At 35.3% G+C, this 21,124-nt stretch overlaps 3 protein-coding genes across 3 annotated transcripts; 2 read left to right on the plus strand and 1 right to left on the minus strand.

The window, feature by feature from the left end:
* The first annotated feature begins 1,439 nt into the window (after positions 1–1,439).
* LOC123660356 (tyrosine-protein phosphatase non-receptor type 13-like) lies at positions 1,440–5,183 on the plus strand. Its single transcript, XM_045595452.1, has 2 exons — positions 1,440–1,576; positions 1,814–5,183. The coding sequence occupies exon 2, from the start codon at positions 1,823–1,825 to the stop codon at positions 5,042–5,044; it is 3,222 nt and encodes a 1,073-aa protein (XP_045451408.1). The 5' UTR covers positions 1,440–1,576; positions 1,814–1,822; the 3' UTR covers positions 5,045–5,183.
* A 1,795-nt stretch (positions 5,184–6,978) lies between these two features.
* LOC123660381 (heat shock protein 60A-like) lies at positions 6,979–9,038 on the minus strand. The gene has a single exon (XM_045595473.1). It carries the CDS (start codon positions 8,932–8,934, stop codon positions 7,216–7,218), a length of 1,719 nt encoding a protein of 572 aa, XP_045451429.1. The 5' UTR covers positions 8,935–9,038; the 3' UTR covers positions 6,979–7,215.
* A 433-nt stretch (positions 9,039–9,471) lies between these two features.
* LOC123660726 (adenosine kinase) lies at positions 9,472–20,737 on the plus strand. Its single transcript, XM_045595775.1, has 6 exons — positions 9,472–9,502; positions 9,798–9,953; positions 10,580–10,723; positions 18,512–18,701; positions 19,494–19,664; positions 19,919–20,737. Exons 1-6 carry the CDS (start codon positions 9,492–9,494, stop codon positions 20,285–20,287), a joined length of 1,041 nt encoding a protein of 346 aa, XP_045451731.1. The 5' UTR covers positions 9,472–9,491; the 3' UTR covers positions 20,288–20,737.
* Positions 20,738–21,124: the final 387 nt, after the last annotated feature.

A 21,124-nucleotide genomic window follows, 5' to 3' on the forward strand; every position in this document is an offset into this window, starting at 1 on the left:
GTAAATGCTCCATTAACTTCTAATAACCCATTTATTCTCTTCGAATATTCATTCATGTTAAATCTAAATAACCAACACAAAATACACAGTTCTAGCAATTGGATGTGTTACGAAAAGGAGTTTGACTGTCTTATTAATCAAATCGATATTATTATTGACCATAAGCTAAAAGAGCGCCAGGAAGTTTACAACCTCATAGCACAATACTCTGATAAGTTCAAACAAGTTTACACAGATGGATCAAAAAATGATATAAATGTTTCCATGGCCTATTATGTACCTCATCTGAAGTTTGGCCAAGGCGTCAGATTGAAAAAGGAGATATCAATATTTACAGCTGAAGCTCTAGCAATTACTGCTGCCCTAGAATTCATTAAAAAACAAACTAATCAATATTGGCTGATCATTACTGACAGTATGAGCGTTCTAAAGGCTTTAGATAATTATCAATTCAGTGCTAATACAAACTTCATCATTTTAGAAATAAGACATCTCCTTTATCAACTATCCAGAAGAAACTACAACATCAAATTATTGTGGACACCTTCACATATAGGAGTAAGGGGAAATGAACATGTGGACTTTCTGGCACGTTCAATTGTTGACAGTGACAGCGGCAGCCCTGTTGATGAGAATGTTGCCGTACCATACACTGATCTATTAGTTGCTATTAAATCAAAAATCCTATCTGATTGGCGTGATCTTTGGCGACAAACCTTGTTAAGAAAAGGATCTTGGTATGCTCAGATAAATCAAGATATTGGAAAAAGTCCTTGGTTTACTAAATCGCATCAACATAGAAGCAGAAAATATTATACAATACTATGCCGCTTGAGATTTGGACATTGCAGATTTAATGCACATTTGAATCGTATGCGTATCATCTCATCGCCCGTTTGCCCACATTGCACCAACAACTCTACACAGTCTTTAGATCACATATTTTTTGAATGCTCCGCTTTTAATCTGGAACGCCTCTTATTTATAGCCAACTTGTTATCAACTTCTGGACCAAAAAATGTCCCGCACAATACACAAGATTTATTGACTAATTTGGATAACTATACTAGTATATTTGAATTTATTTGCAATACTATCAATGATATTTGAAACAGGATCAGGACCTTCATTCATCGGATGTGAAATTTTATTTTGATATTTCAGGCTTCGGCCTATTACAGACTTGGTTTCGACCTCGCCTATCACTTATAGACAAAGAAGAGTAGACGAAAATATGAAATTTCAGACTTGGTTTCGGCCTTACTCTACCAGTCATCGAATCAGAAGAACAATAAAGTTACTTCAGACTTGGCTCCGGCCTTTTGATATATCAGAACGAAACTTACAAATTCAGACTAGGCTGTATGGATTATAGTCCTTTGCCTTTCCCTATTGGGGATAAACTTTAAAACAACAACATGAAATAAAACGACAGGTTGAAGTTAGTGTTATTTACAATACTTATTGTATTCAGTTATATGTAAATATGCGTGTATTCTGTAGCATTATAATGTAAGATTTGGAGACGTAACCTATTGTGAGAATACAATTCGTGGAGTATGCGCCCTGTCACAAAGTGAGTTAAATCTACGAAAATTCGTTTTATAATTTATATACCTATTTATTTAGAATTCCTAAATAATTTATGGTGTCTAAAATGCGACTACATATACCAAGGCGAACAACTTTGAAAAGTAACGTATTAGTCATAGAAGTTTTGTTTTATTGAAAAAAAAAAAAAAGATTATATAGATTGTTTAGTTAATTACTTACCAGCTTATTGTATTCTTTTTTAATTTTTTTTTCTTTTCAGTAAAATAAAATGCCTAGAAATTGTGACGAGGACTCCGGGCGCAGTTCGTGTTCAGCGGTGTCGTTAAATATTAGCCCTGTCTTAGACATTCAACAATTTGACCAGAAAAAAATGTCTAAAGCAAAGAATCTAGCAACTGACCTTAAGGTTTCGACTCAACCTAGGAACTTCGCAAGTATACTCAAATCTCCCGATGAAAAGGACCCATTTCCCAGTTGCAGACTGAAACGAAATAACCGAAAAGCAATTTTTAGTGTCTTTGATACACCAAGACTGGGAGGCTTGAGTAATGCCCATTCCTCTATAAACATAGCCTGCAGCACACAAATTGAATCTCAAATACAAGACACGGTATCCATGACTGCTCTTAATAGAGATGAAGAAATAAGACAGAAACCGCTTAATTTAAATTCAAACTTCAGACGAGGGAAGCCTATTCAAAGGGCAGCATCAAGACTATACAAAGCTGAGAGCTTAAAAGGAAAGGAGAGCTGTATAGGGCCAGAGTTCATAGTTAGGGCTTCTCAACCTGTAAAACATTTAGATCTGACAATCTCAGCTTTATGTGAAAAGAAAAAAGTTACAGTGGTACTCCTTAACGGCCAGAGGGTTGAAGTACTCTGTGATGCTAATACAGTAACGGCTGGGCAGATATTTGAATCTCTAGTATCAAGTGAGAAGTATGAACATAATTTTATGCTTGGTATCGCTATATTGATAGGTGGAGATTTTGTGTTTTTACCTGATGATTATAAAATTAAAAAAGCCGTCCCTGATAACTGGCACAAAAGTAGCAATAAGTCTAGTAAATGTGCTGAGGACATTTCCATAATACTGTTTCTCAGAATAAAATTTTTTCTACCAATTAATATATCTAATAATATTCAGGATGGTGAATGGAGGTATAGAGTATATTTACAAATAAGACGGGCCATTGTTGAAGGACAAATGATCTCGACAATACAGAATCTCATTTTACTAGCTGGTTATGCGTTGCATATTGAATTTGGAGAATTTAGTTATAGAGAACACGGGACAGCAGATTATTTTTTATTAGAACACTACTTACCTGAATTTCTTGTAACTAATGATATGGCTGACATTAAATTTCGGATGAAAAGGGCACACGAAACACGACGTGGGTTAGACAGAAGCAAGGCAATTATAAACTATATTACTCTGGCTCAGAGCTTTAGAGATTACGGTGCTCACTTTTACTCAGCTATTTGGGCTACCAGAGATGGTTTTTGTAGAGATGTATGGCTCTCTATTGGTCCAAGGGGTGTGACAATTTATTCGAGAACAAATAATATTTCTGAAGAATCAACTTCTAATCCAAATCGTATTGTGTTACAAAGTTTACCTTGGCATCATATTCACACATTCTATTACAACAAAAAGAGCCTTTACATAATGCCTAATGCATACTCAGGTCTGTCTAAAATAGGAATCAAATATAAACTCAAAATGCAAAACAATAAGAGCTATTTTGCATTTTGGTTAGCCTCATTACATCACAGATTGTATTTAAAATTATATGCTAAAGAGGATTTCATTAATTATTTATCATATGAATTGAGTACTCCCTTGAATGTTGATAACAATCCAAATAAAATGGACTGCAGCAATTATCAAGACAGTTATAACTTGGCTGTTAGAAACCCTGTGAGAGTCAGAAAACCAGTAAGAAGAAGATTTAAAGTTGATATTTTTGGTGATAAAAAATCTCAAAATAAAGAAAATGAAAAGCCTAGCACAGAACAGTTATTACGACAAATATTATCTCCTCAGCCAAGTGATGAAACTATTGTTAACTCACCAATTAGATATGGTCAGAGTTCTTCCAATGAGGGACTATCTTCATCAGAAAGCAGCTTACCAAGAAGGCACGGTGTTAAAATGGGAACTAGAGTATTCAATGGAATGAAATCGACTTTAGACGGTAGATACCCAAGATCACCATCAAAACTCCTATCTGTAAGGTCTGACGGCGACTTGGCAACTGTTCATAGTGACTCTGATGATGTTAGTTCAGAACTAAGACAACACTGTAATATAAATAGTATGCAATTACTGCCAGAGAGATGTTACAGTCAGAACTTGACTCAAGCACCAACTGCTTATGTATTAGAATCTCCAAAAGTATACTCAGATGCTTTTAATTATGACACTGGAAATGAGTCATGTATGAACACATCCATATTTGAAAGACTAGATAACATGGAATGTGTTCAAGGAGAAAGAGTTTTTGTTACAGCTGTTTTAGAAAGAGATAAAATGAATGCTCTTGGCTTGCAAGTAGCTGAAGGATCAGATGGCAATGTGTATATAAAATCAATAACGCCAGGAAGTCCAGCAGATGTATGTGGAAAACTTTTGCCTGGTGACCAAATTATATCTGTTAACGGGCAAACTTTACTTAACTTGAAATATGACAAATCTTTAAATATGTTGCAATCAGCACCACAGAAAGTAGAACTTATTGTATTACAAAATACTACTAAAAATAGCTACATGGGTCAACATTTCGATAATACTCTTCATGCAAAAGAATCTAATATGAGGACTTCAGAAAATAATTTAAGACATAGTATCGCTAGTGCATTAGATGTAGATATAACGGATGACGAACTATTGAACGAGGAAGCGCTGAAAACAATTTACGCGCTCATAAAACTAACTAAAGAAAAAGTAATAAGTAGGATGAAAGATAAATCGACGAAACAAAATAATCTTTCGATGAACAACCTCCAGAAGTGTTACTCGGAGAATAAAATATACGAAGAGTCAGATGTAAGTATTTATTCTTCACAAGAAGACACGCCACAGAAAAAATCAGCACAGAAATTTAACACATGGCGTGGACAGCTTACTAACAGTAGACCAAAGCGACGACCTTTAAGTTTAAGCATTCCGAATAACGTTCACATTCCTGACGACTATTTAAATGAAAAAACCGAAACTGTATTGACGAAGTCTTCGATGAAATCGATTCAGTCGTCTCTGAATAGCCTTGATAATCAGTCTGTAAAAAGTTCTTCGGTAAAGAACGTAGCTTTACCGAGAAATTTTGGTCTAAGCAGGCGATGGCTAGGACCAGTCAGGTATCCGGTAACACCTTGTAAAAATAGCAATATTACTGATACTGAAAGTGCAATCGATGGCAATGTAGTAAGAAGACATTTTATTTACGGCACCGGTGATTCAGATGAAGAGCAAATATTTTTATAAATAGTATTTTTTAACACTTTTATAATACTGTAATATACGTTAAACAATTTGACTAATAATTATTGTAAAGCCTATTCGATTAATATTAACATGTACCTGTTATAAATATACATATTTTTTAAATACAATTATCTTAATATGTTGATTATTTTATTATCCTACCTGTTAGGACACAAAAACTAAGAGGTTTTAGCAATTTACATGTAATTTTAACCCGATTTCGAAAAAAGAGGACGTTATCAATTGACTGTATTTTTTTATATTAACTTTTTACTAAGGTAGACTGATTTCGATAATTCTTTTTTTTAGTCGAAAGGTGGTCTTTGTCTTATGGTCCCATTTAAATTTAGTCGAGACCTTACGAGTACTTTACGAGTTAAGTATATCTAATAATGAATATTTACCTCAATTTTTACTGGGTGTATCGATTTTGATAATTCTTTTTTTTTAGTTGATTATATCGAAATACGTAGGTGACGAAAGAACAGTCAAGTAAATACGCACTATCAAAGATTTGGTACTCAAAAAGAAGTGATCAATTCTCGATCAAATTTAAATGAGACTACAAGTACTGCAGTGAAAAGTTATCCGGTATGCAACGTAGGTCGACGAAAAATTGTAAAGTAAATACCCCGTAAAGTACTGTCAGATCAGAATTAAATTTAAATATGGGACAGCATGACACGCAACACCTTTCGATTAAAAAAAAACATCGAAATCGGTTCACCCAGTCAAATTTCTGAGGTAACATACAAAAAAAAATACAATCGAATTGAGAACCTCCTCCTTTTTTGGAAGTCAGTCAAGAAATGTATGATAAAATAATGGTCTCTTGTTATCAGAAAACTATTTGCGCTGATAAGAAAAGTTTAAATAGTGTGATATTCGCATTTTGTTGCTATGTCCGTAAATGACATAAAATGATCTTGCGACCAATAACGAGTAGTTTTTAAAGTGGGCATTGATCATCGGACTCGGAGATGCCTTTTATGTAGCAATTATTATATAAAACATAGGTATACATGTCAATGTTTCGTCCGAATTTATTAAACTGATCTCGTCTATTGTATTTTATATTAAGGATATAATCGATTTTATGATAGAATTTTTTGGCGTAGGTATTTAAACTTTTTTGCTTTATGCAATCTCAGCCTACACAATATTAGTTAAATTAGACTGAATTTGCACAGTACAAAAAAAAATTGGCAGCGATTATGTAAAAAAACGTCCTTGGTCAAACCTCCACATCTTGAAATTTATTTTGTAATTAATGTTAGTAAATTTTTACTATCTTTTAAATATTAAGACAGCCTATTGTAATGCTTTTTATTGTGTAAACCAAAATTGAATTTATAATTATACTATTTAAGAACACATCTAATTGTTTATGTAATCTAAAAGATTACATTTTTCTCGTAGATTACATAACTTATCCAAATATGCGAAGGTTAAATGCAACCCAGCTTAAAACGGCGTTCCAAATGAAAATGGTTTTTATATTGCATAAAATTTAAACAATTTCATCTTAACATTATAAATAATGTATGAAAGTTTAAACTATAATAGATATCTATACTGGTAAGTGTAAGACAATGTAGTGAGGTTACAGTTTAAATCGTTGTCTACTTATAGTCATTATCTTGGGTTGTTGACCTCACTTTCATTACATTTTCTGGAAATCATACATAAATGTACATTTGTGAATATTTGCAGATTTATCTTTATGACATATATTTAAAAAAAGTTAGTTTAGTATTTAAATTTTGTGAATTCTCTTATCTTTAACACATTTTTTTTTTTCAAGAATTGTATGCAATGAAATAAGTTTATTCTTTTAAGTAAATATTGCATGTCGCCAAGGAGGCTGCGCTTACACTTACAAATTTAAAGGAAGACAATATGTTTATACATAAAATTAAATAAAACAAATAAAATATGAACAATATTTATTTATGTTTAAAAAATAACACCTTGCTCCACTGAAGCAAACATTAAACTAAATATTTCTAAGACAGCTGTCTCTATTCTAAATCAATCAGACTCAATAGTAAAAAGAAAAATTAACATTCACTGCACAATTGTAACACATTCATCTCATTGCATTACCCATAAACAGGTGATGTAACTAATATAGTTCTGTACACCTTAAATGCATATAAGTCCTAGTTAATTTACATCATTCCCCCCATTCCTCCCATGCCGCCCATACCTCCCATACCGGCCATGGGGTTTGGCTCCTTCTCTTGTGGAATATCGCAGATTACTGCCTCCGCTGTCGTAAGAAGTGATGCAACACCGCTGGCATCTGTGAGGGCTGTTCTGACAACCTTTGTTGGGTCAATAATTCCCTTTTCGATCATGTTGACATATTCATTGTTGAGAGCGTCATATCCAAATTCAGGACCAAGGTCTTCAACTTTGGCAACAACCACTGATCCATCAATGCCAGCATTGCGAGCGATTGTCATGCAGGGCATTCTGAGGGCTTTCTTGATGATTTCAACACCTGTAGCTTGGTCAGAGTTAGATGTTTTGAGCTTTTCAAGTTCTGGAATACATCTAAGCAGAGCTGAGCCACCCCCGGGAACAATACCTTCCTCAACGGCAGCCCTTGTTGCATTCAAAGCATCATTGACACGGTCTTTCTTCTCATTGACTTCAACCTCACTGGATCCACCGACATGTAGAACAGCAACTCCTGCTGACAATCTTGCAAGACGCTCTTGTAATTTTTCTTTTTCATATTCAGAGTTTGTCTCCTGAATTTGGTCACGGATCTGCTCAGCTCTCCTGTCAATATCAGACTTTTTGCCCTTACCTTTGAGGATCAAAGTGTCATCCTTAGTGATGACAACTTCACCAACTTGACCAAGGTCAGAGAGCTGTACATCTTCTAACTTGATGAGGTTAGCCTCATCTCCAAACACAACACCACCTGTAGCGATGGCCATGTCACTGAGGGTGGCTTTTCTGTTGTCACCGAAGCCTGGAGCTTTTACTGCAGCAACCTGTAAACCAATCTTCAATCTGTTTACTACGAGAGTAGACAAAGCTTCCCCATCAACATCTTCAGCAATGATTACTAAAGGTTTTCTTTGTTGGTTGGCCAGTTCCAAAGCTGGGATAATTGTCTGTACATTACTGATTTTCTTTTCAGAGAAAAGAATCAAGGCATCCTGGAATTCGACCTTAGCACCCTTGGACGAGTTGATGAAATATGGTGAAATATAACCCCTGTCAAATTTCATACCCTCAATGACTTCTAGTTCGTCGTTAAGTGTTTTACCATCCTTGACTGTGATGACACCGTCGCGGCCGACCCTTTTCATGGCATCAGCGATAAGTTGACCAATGGCTGTGTCGCCGTTTGCAGAGATGGTGGCAACCTGAGCAATCTCCTCGGGGGTTGTGACAGGCTTAGACATATTTTTTAACTTATCTTTTACAGCGTCAACCGCTAACATCACTCCCCGACGGATTTCAATGGGATTTGCACCCTTTGAAATTTTTTCGAAACCTTCTTTCGCGATAGCTCTAGCGAGGACCGTCGCTGTGGTGGTTCCATCGCCGGCTTCTTCGTTTGTGTTGTTCGCAACATTCTGTACAAGTTTTGCGCCAATATTCTGAAACTTGTCTTTGAGTTCCACTCCTTTTGCAACTGTTACGCCGTCTTTGGTTATTTTTGGTGAACCCCAAGATTGTTCTAAAATAACATTCCTACCTTTTGGACCCATTGTGACGGCGACGGCATCGGCGAGAACATCAACGCCCTGGAGCATGAGAGCTCTTACATCAGCCCCGAACCTCACATCTTTGGCATAAAATCTTGAAAATTGGTGAGATTTCTGAAGAGCAACGGTTTGTCTCACAACACGAGGCAAGCGCAACATCTTGAGAGTTTAATGGAATGATATTTTTGATCTTCACAGAATACTCGAAGTACTCTGAGCTCGCACTTCTCGAAGATTCTTATTGGAATAGCAAAACGTGATTCTATGCGCCGGTTGTAGGTTATGTCACAGCCAACCACAGATAATATTTAAAACAAAAAATGGTGATTTTTAAATCAATCAATAACATAATAGTTATTATTATTATTGAGTATCTGGTATAAAGCGTAAAATATTATTTAGAATAGAAATAGTAATTCGAAGCCTAAAGTTAAAGAATCTTGAAATAAAAATCATTCAGTTTTGAGTTGACCAGAGACTAAATTTTTTTGACATTAAACGTCACTTTATACAATATTTTTGTTACCATTTTGTCAACCTATTCCTCGCCGAGATAGGAAAGCGTCTACACGTTTTACTAATTTAACTGAAACATGCGGTGATTTCTTGCGCGATAGTATTAATTTTGTTTGTTTCAAGTAATACAAATACGTATCATTGAAAATATATCCTGGAAAATATTAATAGCTTCCTTTGTGGTATATTTATATTACATAATGGATTCTTGGTAAGCTAGGTTTTTGCATATCAGACTTCCTTCCCCGGTATTTAATTTACATGAAGTACGTAGCGTGTTTGAATTAATCACTACGTAGCCATTTACGTCAAAATCTCAAATATTAATGTGTTCATAAATTCCTATTGTGAGAACTTTAAATATTGCAATAAGCAAGCACACACTTCAACCTTCGTTTATAAAATTTTCTTCGTTTATAAAATTTTCCTTTAATGTTTCAATATAAAATCTTTAATAATAAAATAAATAAAAATAACACATGGTCGTAAATTATTATTTTTTTTAGCTGTACATGCGGTTTGTTGGTGGGTATAGGAAACCCGTTATTAGATATATCAGCAATAGTTGACGAAGATTTGCTCAAGAAATATGATCTTCGTCCTGATGACGCTATCATGGCTGACCCTAAGCACATGCCACTTTACCGTGAACTCGTTGAAAAGTATGTATTATATTTACTAAGTAACATAGCAATTAAAATTAAATATTAGTTGATTACTTTTATTTTAGATATATAAAATTATTTTTTACATATTGCAAATAGTGATGCTGTCATTTTTATTACTATAAGTCACCTGGGAATATGAATAATAATATTATTTTGTCTTACTGGCTCATTGACATAGGCATAGAAATTGTTATTAATTTACTTATCATTTCACTGGCTTTGCACTCCAGGTTTGTTAACATGATTCCTGCCCATGTGTGTGGTCTATATATATTTAAAAATGTATATCAATCGGCTGTTACCAAAAACACAGAAGAGCTGAGGTAGGGCACAGCTGGAAATTTCTTGCTGACCATACAGAAGATCACAGCGAAATAATAATGCTTTCAAGCAGTGTTGTGTTCCTGTTGGTGAGAAAGGTGACCAGAGCTCCTGGGGGGAATTGGGGATAGGGTTGGCAATGCGCTTGCGATGCTTCTGGTGTTACAGACGTCTATAAGCTACAGTAACCGCTTACCATAAAACCAAGACGTCAAGTTGCCCATCTAGAAAAAGATGGCCAAATATATATTTATTTTACAAATACAGTTTGCAATGTAGTAAATTAATAACAATTTCAGGTATAATGCTGAGTTTATAGCTGGAGGCAGCGTTCAGAACTCCTTAAGAGTTGCTCAATGGATACTGAAGAAACCTAATGTATGCACTTACTTTGGTTGTGTCGGAAATGATGATTACGCAACAATATTAAAGGAGAGGGCCATGTAAGTTTAGTATATATTAAACAAATTATTTTTGTGTGTTTGTAATGAATTTTTTGGATATTATTACTATTTTAAATAAATAAGTAGTAACAGCAACATATATGTAAATTATATAGAGTTCAAGAAATCTAGCAAGCTAGGACTATTAAGTGGGATAATTTTTATTTATTTATTTATTGGTTTAGTAGCAGCTATTACACTAAAATATTCATTACAAAACGGAACATACATTATGCTTAATCTAAGTGCACAACTCATGTCGGTAAACACTACATGCATATAGTTAAATATATTAAAGAAAATCTGTAGATTTTTATAATTTATGTTAATTTTAAATTAATATATGTATTTTTTATCCATTATCCAAATCATACAACTACCCACTATATGACTAGCCCGTTGGCGCAGTTTGTAGTGACTGCTTTCTGAACCACAGGTTGCGGTTTCGATTCTTTATGTAGGTGGTCTTTTATTTATATAATCTATGCATGTATTTTTTCTATTTATATTTTTCAAAAAAAAAATAGCTATAATAGTCAGCTGTTACAAATAACAAGCATTAAGCAACTTACTATAGAAACAGACGACCTTGTGTGTATATATATATGAAGCATTATAATATTTCTTGTACACTGAAAATGATTATAAATATGAAAAAGCGTCAAAAAGATTTCACGTACCTTTGATATTGAAATCTCTTATCTTCAATTTCGATCAAACAAGTCTGTACCAAAAAAGATTTTAAAAATATTTGCTCTTTTTAGTGGACATAGGCAACCGAACCATCTCACTGCCATTGCCCCATCCTACCATACACCATCAATCAATCAAAAATTTCTTCATTCAAATAGGCATCAAAAGCACTTTTCATCATCATTATAAAAAAAAATATCTGTAATAAATTAATTATCTATACTATAACTAGCTGACCTGGCAAAACTCGTATCGCCTTATTTTTTTTTTAACTTAAATATAACAATTACATATATTATAAATAAAAATGAATGTTGCTAAGCCCGAATGATGATTGAATGAACGATTTTGATGCGGTAATAATGAGAATACCAGAATGTGAGGAAATATACATTGGGGGGACTTTAATGGACATGTGGGAAGGATGAATGACAGGTATGGGAGAGTGCATGGGGGCCAAGGTCACGGAGTCAGGAACCGAGACGGTGAAGCTCTACTGGAAGCAGCCTTGGCCTTTGACTTAGCAATAGCCAACACATTCTATCAGAAACGGGAACAACATCTTATCACATACCGTAGTGGTCTACACTCTACCCAAATTGACTACATTCTTTTAAGAAGAAAAAGGCTAAAATCGGCCAAGGAGTACAAGGTAATACCGAGTGAGAGCCTTGTTTCCCAGCATAGGCTACTGCTCCCTGACTTAACTCTGAAAGTTCAGCCTTTTAATAAGAGCCCGAAGCCCCCAGCTAGAACGAAATGGTACAGACTGGATGATAGGGAGATGGCTACAGAATTCAGGGAAAGAGTGGATGGCAAAATGATAGAGATGGGAGATACGACGTAGATGGAAGTAAACGAGTGCTGGAGTGAGATGGCAACGGGGGTACGAAGTATAGCAAGGGATGTTTTTGGGGAAACGAAATGGAAACGGAAGATACACAAGGATACATGGTGGTGGAATGAGGAAGTACAGACGATTTTGAAAGAAAATAAGAATGCTTTCAAAGAATGGAAAAGGGTGGAAGATGGAAATGAAAGAGAAAAGAAAATAAAAAGATCAGAATATTAAAATAGTAAAAAGAAGGCTAAGAAAACAGTCGCAATCGCAAGGGCCAAGGTTCAAGATAAGTCGTACGATTTTTAGGAGAGCCCACAAGGTCAAAAAAATCTTTTTAGAATATCAAGAGTGAGAGAGATGAATGCAAGAGATGTAAACCATATGAAATGTATAAAAGACGAAGCGGGGAAGTAATGTACGAAGTAATTTTTTTTTTTTTTTTTTTATGTCACTAGATCGGCAAACAAGCGTACGGCTCACCTGATGGTAAGCGATTACCGTAGCTTATAGACACCTGCAACACCAGAAGCATCGCAAGCGCGTTGCCGACCCGATCCCCAATCCCCCCAGGAGCTCTGGTCACCTTACTCACCAACAGGAACACAATACTGCTTGAAAACAGTATTATTTTGCTGTGATCTTCTGTAAGGTCGAGGTACTACCCCAGTTGGGCTGCTCCATATTTTGAGCAGGAAATTCCTGCTGTGCCCTACCTCAGTTAAAGTAATGTCAAATCAGTAATGAAGGAATGGTAAAAGAGGTAAGTATAGAGGAAGTGAAGATGGCAGTGCATAGTAAAAGAATGGAAAAGTAGTTGGGCCAGATGGTATACCAGCTGAAGTGTGGAAGTTTTTGAATGCGGATAGATGGAAGTGGCTGACTTTATTTTTCAATAAGAAGTTATACCTGAGGAATGGTGCAACAGTTCACTGGTGCCCATTTTTAAGAATAAAGGTGACATACAGGATTGCAGCAGCTAGCGGGGAATAAATCTCGTGTCACATAGTATGAAGATACGGGAGACAGTGATAGCGCGACGAATGAGAGAAGAATGTACTACGGACGCCATATTTGTACTCCGCCAACTCTGTGAAAAATACCGACTCGCACAAAAAGACTTGCATATGGTGTTCATAGATCTGGAAAAGGCATAGGATAGTGTCCCCCGTAAGGTTCTGTGGTGGGCTATGAAAGGGAAAAAAGTGCCACAGAAGTATGTACGACTTATTCAGGCGATGTATGATAGAGCTAGCACCCATGTCCGGTCCGAAGTCGGAGTAACGGGCAAGTTCAATGTGGCTGTAGGTTTGCACCAAGGATCGGCTTTAAGCCCGTATTTGTTCCTCTTAGTTATGGATGTTCTAACATCAGACATACAGGAGGAAGCACCCTGGTTTATGTTGTTTGCCGACGACGTTGTTCTTGTCAGAGATAATGCTCTTGAGGTAGGAGGTTTCAGCGGCTTGTCCAGTTTTTCCCATATTGCCTTAGATGGTGTATCCAGTTTGATTCCGGTACCTTGGGTCATTAATATAAAATGACGACAATGTAGCCTATCGTATAATTGCTGGATGAATGAAAAGGCGACAGGTCTCTGGAACAGCTTGTGATCCACGAATGTCCCTTAAACTTAGAGGAAAATCTATAAAACGATCATAAGACCTGTCGTAATGTATGGATCAGAATGTTCCGCAATTAAAGTGACGGATGAAAGAAGACTGTGCGTACTCTACGCAGCCTAGATGTGAATGCTAAGATGGATGTGTGGAGTGACGAGGCAAGATTGGATTAGAAATGAGTTTATAAGGAGAAGTTTGAAAGTAGCACCCGTGACGGAAAAAATGAGGAGCAATAGGTTAGCGTGGTATGGGCATGTAATGAGGGGGGATGAACGCTATATGGTAAAAGAATGTTAGGGATGAATATCGAAGGAGGAAGAGCGATCGGCAGACCAAAAAAAGCGATGGATGGATTGTGTGAGTTCAGGATATGAGAAAGAAGTAAGCGCTGAAGTGACGAATAATAGAGAGGAATGAAAGAGGATAACATGTTGTGCCGACCCTACATAAGTGGGATAAGGGCAGGAAGATGATATAAACTTTTGACAGAAGGAAGTCTGTCTGGGCAGCTAGAATCAAAATAAAATATAAACTTTCAAGTTAGATTAAACTGCACACGTTGTGTAAATTTGATTAAAATCGGTAAAGTAGTTTAGGAGTCCATCGCAGATAAGCAACGTGACGCGTAATTTATACATATATATTAAGATTATAAAACTGAAAAGTTAGTTTGTTTAGGCGCGCAACACTCAGGCACTATTGGTTCAAATTGAAAAATTCGTCTTTGTATCTAGTAGTCAATTTACCGAAGAAGGCATTTTTTCCTCAAATTAACGCGGGTAAAAAAGAATCGCGGGGCACAGCTAGGGGTTAATATGAAGGTACCGATACATAACCATCTTTTATTTCATTTTTAACCGACTTAAAAAAAGGAGGAGGTTACTTAAGTCGACCGTATATATATATTTTTAATGTATGTTCGGGGATAACTTCGTCGTTTATGAACCGATTTTGATAATTCTTTTTTGTTGTTGGAAAGGAGATATCCCAGGTGTGGTACCATGATCAGGAAACCAGGATCTGATGATGGAATCCCAGATGACCCTTGAAAATCCACATAACTTTTTACTGAGCGTACCGATTTTGATGATTTTTAATTTAATCGAAAGCCGATGTTTGTCATGTGGTCACATCTAAATTTCATCGAGTCATCGAGATCTGATTATAACTTTCCGAGTAATCTTTGATAATGCGTATTTACTTGACTATTTTTTTGTCTACCTACGTTGTATTACTTGTCGATGTAATTGAAGTCGGTTTTTTTTTCGTTTGCCAGCAAACACAATTATATATGAAAATATTATTCTCATTAGTTTCCATCTTATCTGACGTCAAAATGTCCATCAGCCATGATGATATTTATCAATATTTGAACGAAGTCTAGAAATCTATCGGCACTCTCATTGTCTCATTTACAGATAGTGATAACATTTGCCCGTTTTATCTCAACCAACTGCTGTATTTCGTTTTCATTATCGCATGAAGGTTAAATTCTTAAATAACGTAATGTCTATAATTATATCTCCACCTTATAATACTTACATACGCATTTCTCAAATTATTTGGATAATGATGATGATATTTTATTATCTGGACGAGTAATGTAGGTTTGTATCTAGAAGATTCTATTATAAAACCATCAACATGAACATTTTGTCTAACCCGTTGGTGCAGTTTGCAATGACCCTGCTATCGTCTCCGGTGATAGGGTTCCAGTACCGCCTCGAATCTGGGTGTGATATAATTATGTATTTATTTACATTGGTATTTTGTATGTATTTATGAAAAAATGTGTAGCTATATCAGTCGGTTGTTATAACAAAAGCATACTTTAGGAACAGATTATACATGTTATAGATAATAAAAAACCTATTAAGTTTTGTTTTAATTAATTTTTAAAGCCAACGAAATAAATGCCTGTGATTTCATATCTTCATACACTATCATATAAATACTACGTACACATTTATCGAATATGATAAAATGATAATTTATCTGAACTAGTTGAGAGTAGATAATTTTTTTTTTTTCATAAGTCGTAAGTAATTCCGACTTATATCAATACTTTGATAAAACATTTCGATAGAAAATTATATATGAACTGAATTAGTAGAACACCTGTTAAAACAAAAAATGAAGGCAGTTGATGATCTGAGTTATGAGAATTTGGTCTGCATTTGTCCATGTTTTTTATGGGTTTATGACATTTTTTCCATAGAAATTTAATTTTATACATGAAATAGTATTAACAGTCGCCTGTGTTTTTAGATGCGTTTTACCCTTTCTGATCTCCAAAGCCTAAATAATTATGTATGATAATAATGGAGGAAAAATTGATATCTTATTACTTATATACAAGATTATAATTAGAGAAAGGCCGTATCAAATTGAATATCCATTATAATGATAAATTTTAATAGAGTTACGGTAATTTGCAGCCTCATTGTTATCTTAATTAGCCTAGTTCTTATGCTATGTGTCATAGTAAGTAGTATTTGCATTGTGTTTTAGTTTATACTTATTACGGAATGATTATACGGCTTGATAATGAATTTTAAATCAATTATATTTTGGCGTATAATTTTTTCACTAATACGCTTATATATTTTACTCATATGTTTTGAGTCTCCAAAGCTTTTTGTTAATTGTGTCACAGTTGGGCATAGTTTTTTTCCCCTACACATAAGGGATTTGAGCGAAAATTTTGCGGATAATTTTATTACTATGACTCATGAGCAACGATAATTGCTGGTGTTTGTGTTCATAACCAGAATTAGCGATTCACATACTTTTTGAGGCACAGCGAGGAGACCAATATGACCAAATACCGAAAACAAATATACCTTCTGCGCGCAAATCGAAATCGCTACAACAACCGCCATCTATTTCGTGGTGTTCTAAATAAAATTGAAGTGAAATAGTATAATAATAATGAGTAACTAACACTAAAATAAATTACTTCTCTATATAAAACTCCTTTTATAGCTGCCTTTTTGTTAGGAAAGTTACAGCACTGACTTGTTAGGTCATGCTTGTGATTCCCGCTCGTGGCAAATAAGTATTTGTAAAAGCCAGGTATATGTTTATAGCGGTCTATGCGTTTGGGTTTGTATTATATGTTTTCGGACCCTAAATACATGAGCATATTTAATTGGGTGCTGCTAAGTTTGAGGCATTTGTTACATGCAACCCTAATCTTTAATGAAGGCTTGTTTATTTTCTCTGTCTATTGTCTTATTTTATTCTATTATCGTGTGTGTGTGACGCTATATATACTCATTCTCTACTTCTACATAAATAAAGGCATGTGGTAGCTTTATATATAGAATAATCATTATTGATTCGTTGTTTGTGTTGTTTGATTTTTGTGTCATTGTATAATTTGTGTTTGCGCGCAAACTAAAAAAAAAACGACTTCGATTACTTCGAAAAGTAATACAATGTAAGTAGACGAAAAATAGTCAAGTAAATGCGCGTTATCAAAGATTACACAAAAAGTAGGCATCAGACAAGACAAGCATCAGCTTTCGATTAAAATAAGAATCCTCAAAATCGGTATACTCAGTAAAAAGTTCTGCGTTATAATACAACGTAAGCTGTCGAAAAAATAGTGAAGTAAATACGCATTATTAGATATAACTCGAAAAGTAGTTGTAAGATCTCAATAAATTTAAATGCGACCACATGAAACGCACACGCACCTTCTTTCGTTTAAAAAAAAGTCATCAAAATCGGTCCTCCAAGTCAAAAGTTCTGAGAACCTCCTTTTTTGGAAGTTGGTTAGAAATGAAATAAATAGCGCTTTTTGCGCACCAGTTTATTCATAAAGACGATTCTTTTTAATAGACTACATTAACATGATTGGCGAGGTTAAATGTTTAGATAAACATCGTTCATAGATCTTGTTGTAATGAGGAAAATGACGCTATGCCAAAAAATTCATATTACAATGATTTAAATCAATATATATATACACATATATATTATTCCGCATGAACTTAAGAACTTAGTTCGGAGAGCTACAAAATAAATTAATTTCTCAAATAAAAGTAGCCTATTGTACTTCTTATTACATCAGCTATCTGCCAGTAAAAGTCCCGTCAAAATTGGTCTAGCCGTTTCAGAGATTAGCCGAAACAAACAGACAGAGAGACAGACAAAAATTGTAAAAATGTTATCTTGGTATATGTACCGTATATACATCCATATTATGCATTTAATTTGGCGTGAACTCATGTGTCTTGCCCATAGTCACCACGCTGGGCAGGCGGGTTGGTGACCGCAGGGCTGGCTTTGTCGCACAGAAGACGCTGCTGCCTGTCTTCGGCCTGTGTATTTTAAAGCCAGCAGTTGGATGGTTATCCCGCCATCGGTCGGCCTTTTAAGTTCCAAGGTGGTAGTGAAACTGTGTTATCCCTTAGTTGCCTCTTACGGCACCCACGGGAAGAGAGGAGGTGGCTGTATTCTTAACTGCTGATCACATAGCAAAAGTTTGTTTTTTTTTTTGTTCTTCTGTACCCCGTGGTTACACCACTATTCACTCCTATAGATAAACTGGTAGAGTTCTCTTTTAGAGATAAGTTCGACCTTTTTGTATGTTTTAAGTGTAATAAAGAATATATATTAAATTTTAAGTGCGGACGGTGTAACAGTCCGGTATCAAGTGACGGAGGAAGCACCGACTGGCACTTGTGCCGTATTGGTGACGGGCACGCATCGCTCGCTGTGCGCCAATCTGGCCGCAGCACAGAAGTTCACTCCCGACCATTTGGCTAAGGACGAGTGCCAGAAGAGCATCGAGAGTGCGAAGTTCTTTTACGCCTCTGTAAGTTTAAGAGTTTTTTTAAGTTTTTTTATACTTTAAGTATTCTGTAAGTTTTTATATACGTATAACCGACAAACGTTTGTTTTGCCGCTAAACGCTATTAAAAAATAGGGGTTGGTGGTAGAACAGTGAAAATTCAGGGTTGTGTGTATTTTTAAATACAAAATGATAATATAAAAAAAAAATCACTCTTATAACTTAGGGGTTTAAAAAATAGCTTAAGAAAATAGTAAAGTACAGGAAACACTAATGTGGATCATGGGTATATATTGGCGCAGTTTGTAGAATATGTGTTTCTTTCTATTCATTAGAAAAATTAACAAATCGGTTACCATCGTGTTACCTATAGCGCTAGGCTATACCAGTCGGCTGTTTCCTGTAACAACAATTAAGTTGCTTACCATAGGAACAGATGACCGTGCGTGTATGTTATATTTATCTTCACCAGTCTTTTTTTTAAAGTTAATATACCACTACATATTGGCAACCATTAGCATTTTAAGATTATGGGAGCATCTACAACTTAAGTGATTTGGTACGAAGTAGAGAGTTTCAGAGTTGACGATAGGTCAGAGAGCCTTTTTTTTTACGTGGGGAAAATCCATCATGGATACCCTCCAGCGCGGGGGCGCCAGAGGGTTATGTCAGACTCCTACTGACTAAAAACCACCACGTGTTAGCAGTCATCCGCCTGGGTGGGGCGAGATGGGGTCGCGCTAGCATTCGCCATCTAGTCAGTCAGAGAGCCTGCATCTACTACTATTAATAGTTTACAAAAAAAAAATATTCCAGGGTTTCTTCGTTGCTGTGTCACCTGAATCTATAATGTTACTAGCGAAGCACGCCCACGACAAAGGACATACGTTTATTATGAACTTGAGTGCGCCTTTCGTGTCGCAGTTCTACAAGGAGCCCTTGGAAGAGATGATGCCCTACGTTGACGTATTGTTTGGAAACGAATCGGTGAGATGTGAAATTTAATTTTCCAACAAAATTTTTCAGATGCTTTACTGAAAATTGGAACCGAATTTAATTAATTTCTTTTAAACCAAATCTTATGGAACATAAGTGTCTTAAGTTTGTTTTTATTTTGATTTAAAAAATCGTCCAATGTTGTCACATGTAAAATTTTGAAAAATTGGATTCGACTCGTTTCGAATATCTCTTCCTGAAATATTGTATATAAATTGACAAAATATTAATAATTTATATTACAGGAAGCTGATGCATTTGCGAAGGCATTCAACATAACAGAAGCCAATCTTCAAGAAGTCGCTTTAAAAATAGCGGCGCTACCAAAAGTAAACTCAGCCAGGCAAAGAGTGGTTGTTATAACCCAGGGGAAGGACCCGGTTATCCTCGTAGAAGGGACAAAGGTCACTCTTGTTCCGGTGGAAAAGTTATCCAGGGAACAAATTGTGGATACAAACGGTGCAGGAGATGCGTTCACAGGAGGTTTCCTAAGTCAAATGGTTCTAGGAAAGTCATGGGAGACTTGTGTCAAGTGCGGTATTTACTCCGCAACTCATATAATACAGCATTCTGGCTGTACATTCAGCGGCGACAGTGATTTTAGAGAAAGCTAGTACTGTAGGTTTGGTGGGTTATACATATCATAATGCAATAAATAGTAATAAGTGACTATGCAATTCAACTTTTATAAGATTTATTTCTCTGATCAGTTGCTTAATTTTTTTGTTTATTGTAGACAATCAAAACGTGTAATTAGGTGTACATTGTTTTGAACAATAATACTAAAAGATAAAGTTTAATATGAAATTATTATGTTATATAAGAGACCATTTTTATATTGGAAGAGTATTGAAGCTAAAATACTCGAAAATTAACTTTGTACAATGTGTACTATAAATGCATATACTTAATTTAGAAGTAAAATATACAATAAGCCACATTTTAGCGTATTTACATAGCTCAGATGGTTTATAATAACGGTATATAGTTGTGATAATCCATACTTAAAAGACTACATGTTACCTATATGTAAAGATTCAATTAAAAATGTCATCAAGATCTCAGATAATATTTTATTGCATATTGCATAACTTAAAACTTTTATTCATTGAATCCAACTTTAGAGGTCATATCCATAATTGAAAGTGTCTATCTACCAGTGGTCATCAACAGCCCGCTATAAACCTATAAAACTATACATATCTTCAATTCTTGTCTTGTAACAAAATTGTGCCTACAGACTGTAGACTGTTACACTAACTTTCATAATTTCTGTTGGTTAGTATTTTGGGCATAAGAATATTAAAAACAATAAGTTTTCTTAAATATAGAAATGAACTAGCGGATCCGGCAGACGTCCTGCTCGGAATACAGCTACCGAATTTGATTGCTGACATACCGATAGCAGCAACACCTACACCACCTCCAATTGTGTTTGCAAACCATTCATG

The sequence above is a fragment of the Melitaea cinxia genome, chromosome 15, assembly GCF_905220565.1.
Source record: "Melitaea cinxia chromosome 15, ilMelCinx1.1, whole genome shotgun sequence".
In the NCBI taxonomy this organism is placed as follows: domain Eukaryota; kingdom Metazoa; phylum Arthropoda; class Insecta; order Lepidoptera; family Nymphalidae; genus Melitaea; species Melitaea cinxia.

Excerpts from the sequence above, each read along its gene's own strand:
- LOC123660356 (XM_045595452.1), top strand. The coding sequence starts at position 1,823 with ATGCCTAGAAATTGTGACGAGGACTCCGGGCGCAGTTCGTGTTCAGCG.
- LOC123660381 (XM_045595473.1), bottom strand. The coding sequence starts at position 8,934 with ATGTTGCGCTTGCCTCGTGTTGTGAGACAAACCGTTGCTCTTCAGAAA.
- LOC123660726 (XM_045595775.1), top strand. Across the intron at positions 18,702-19,493 it reads CGAAGTTCTTTTACGCCTCT|GGTTTCTTCGTTGCTGTGTC; the intron begins GTAAGTTTAAGA and ends AAAATATTCCAG. Across the intron at positions 19,665-19,918 it reads TATTGTTTGGAAACGAATCG|GAAGCTGATGCATTTGCGAA; the intron begins GTGAGATGTGAA and ends TTTATATTACAG.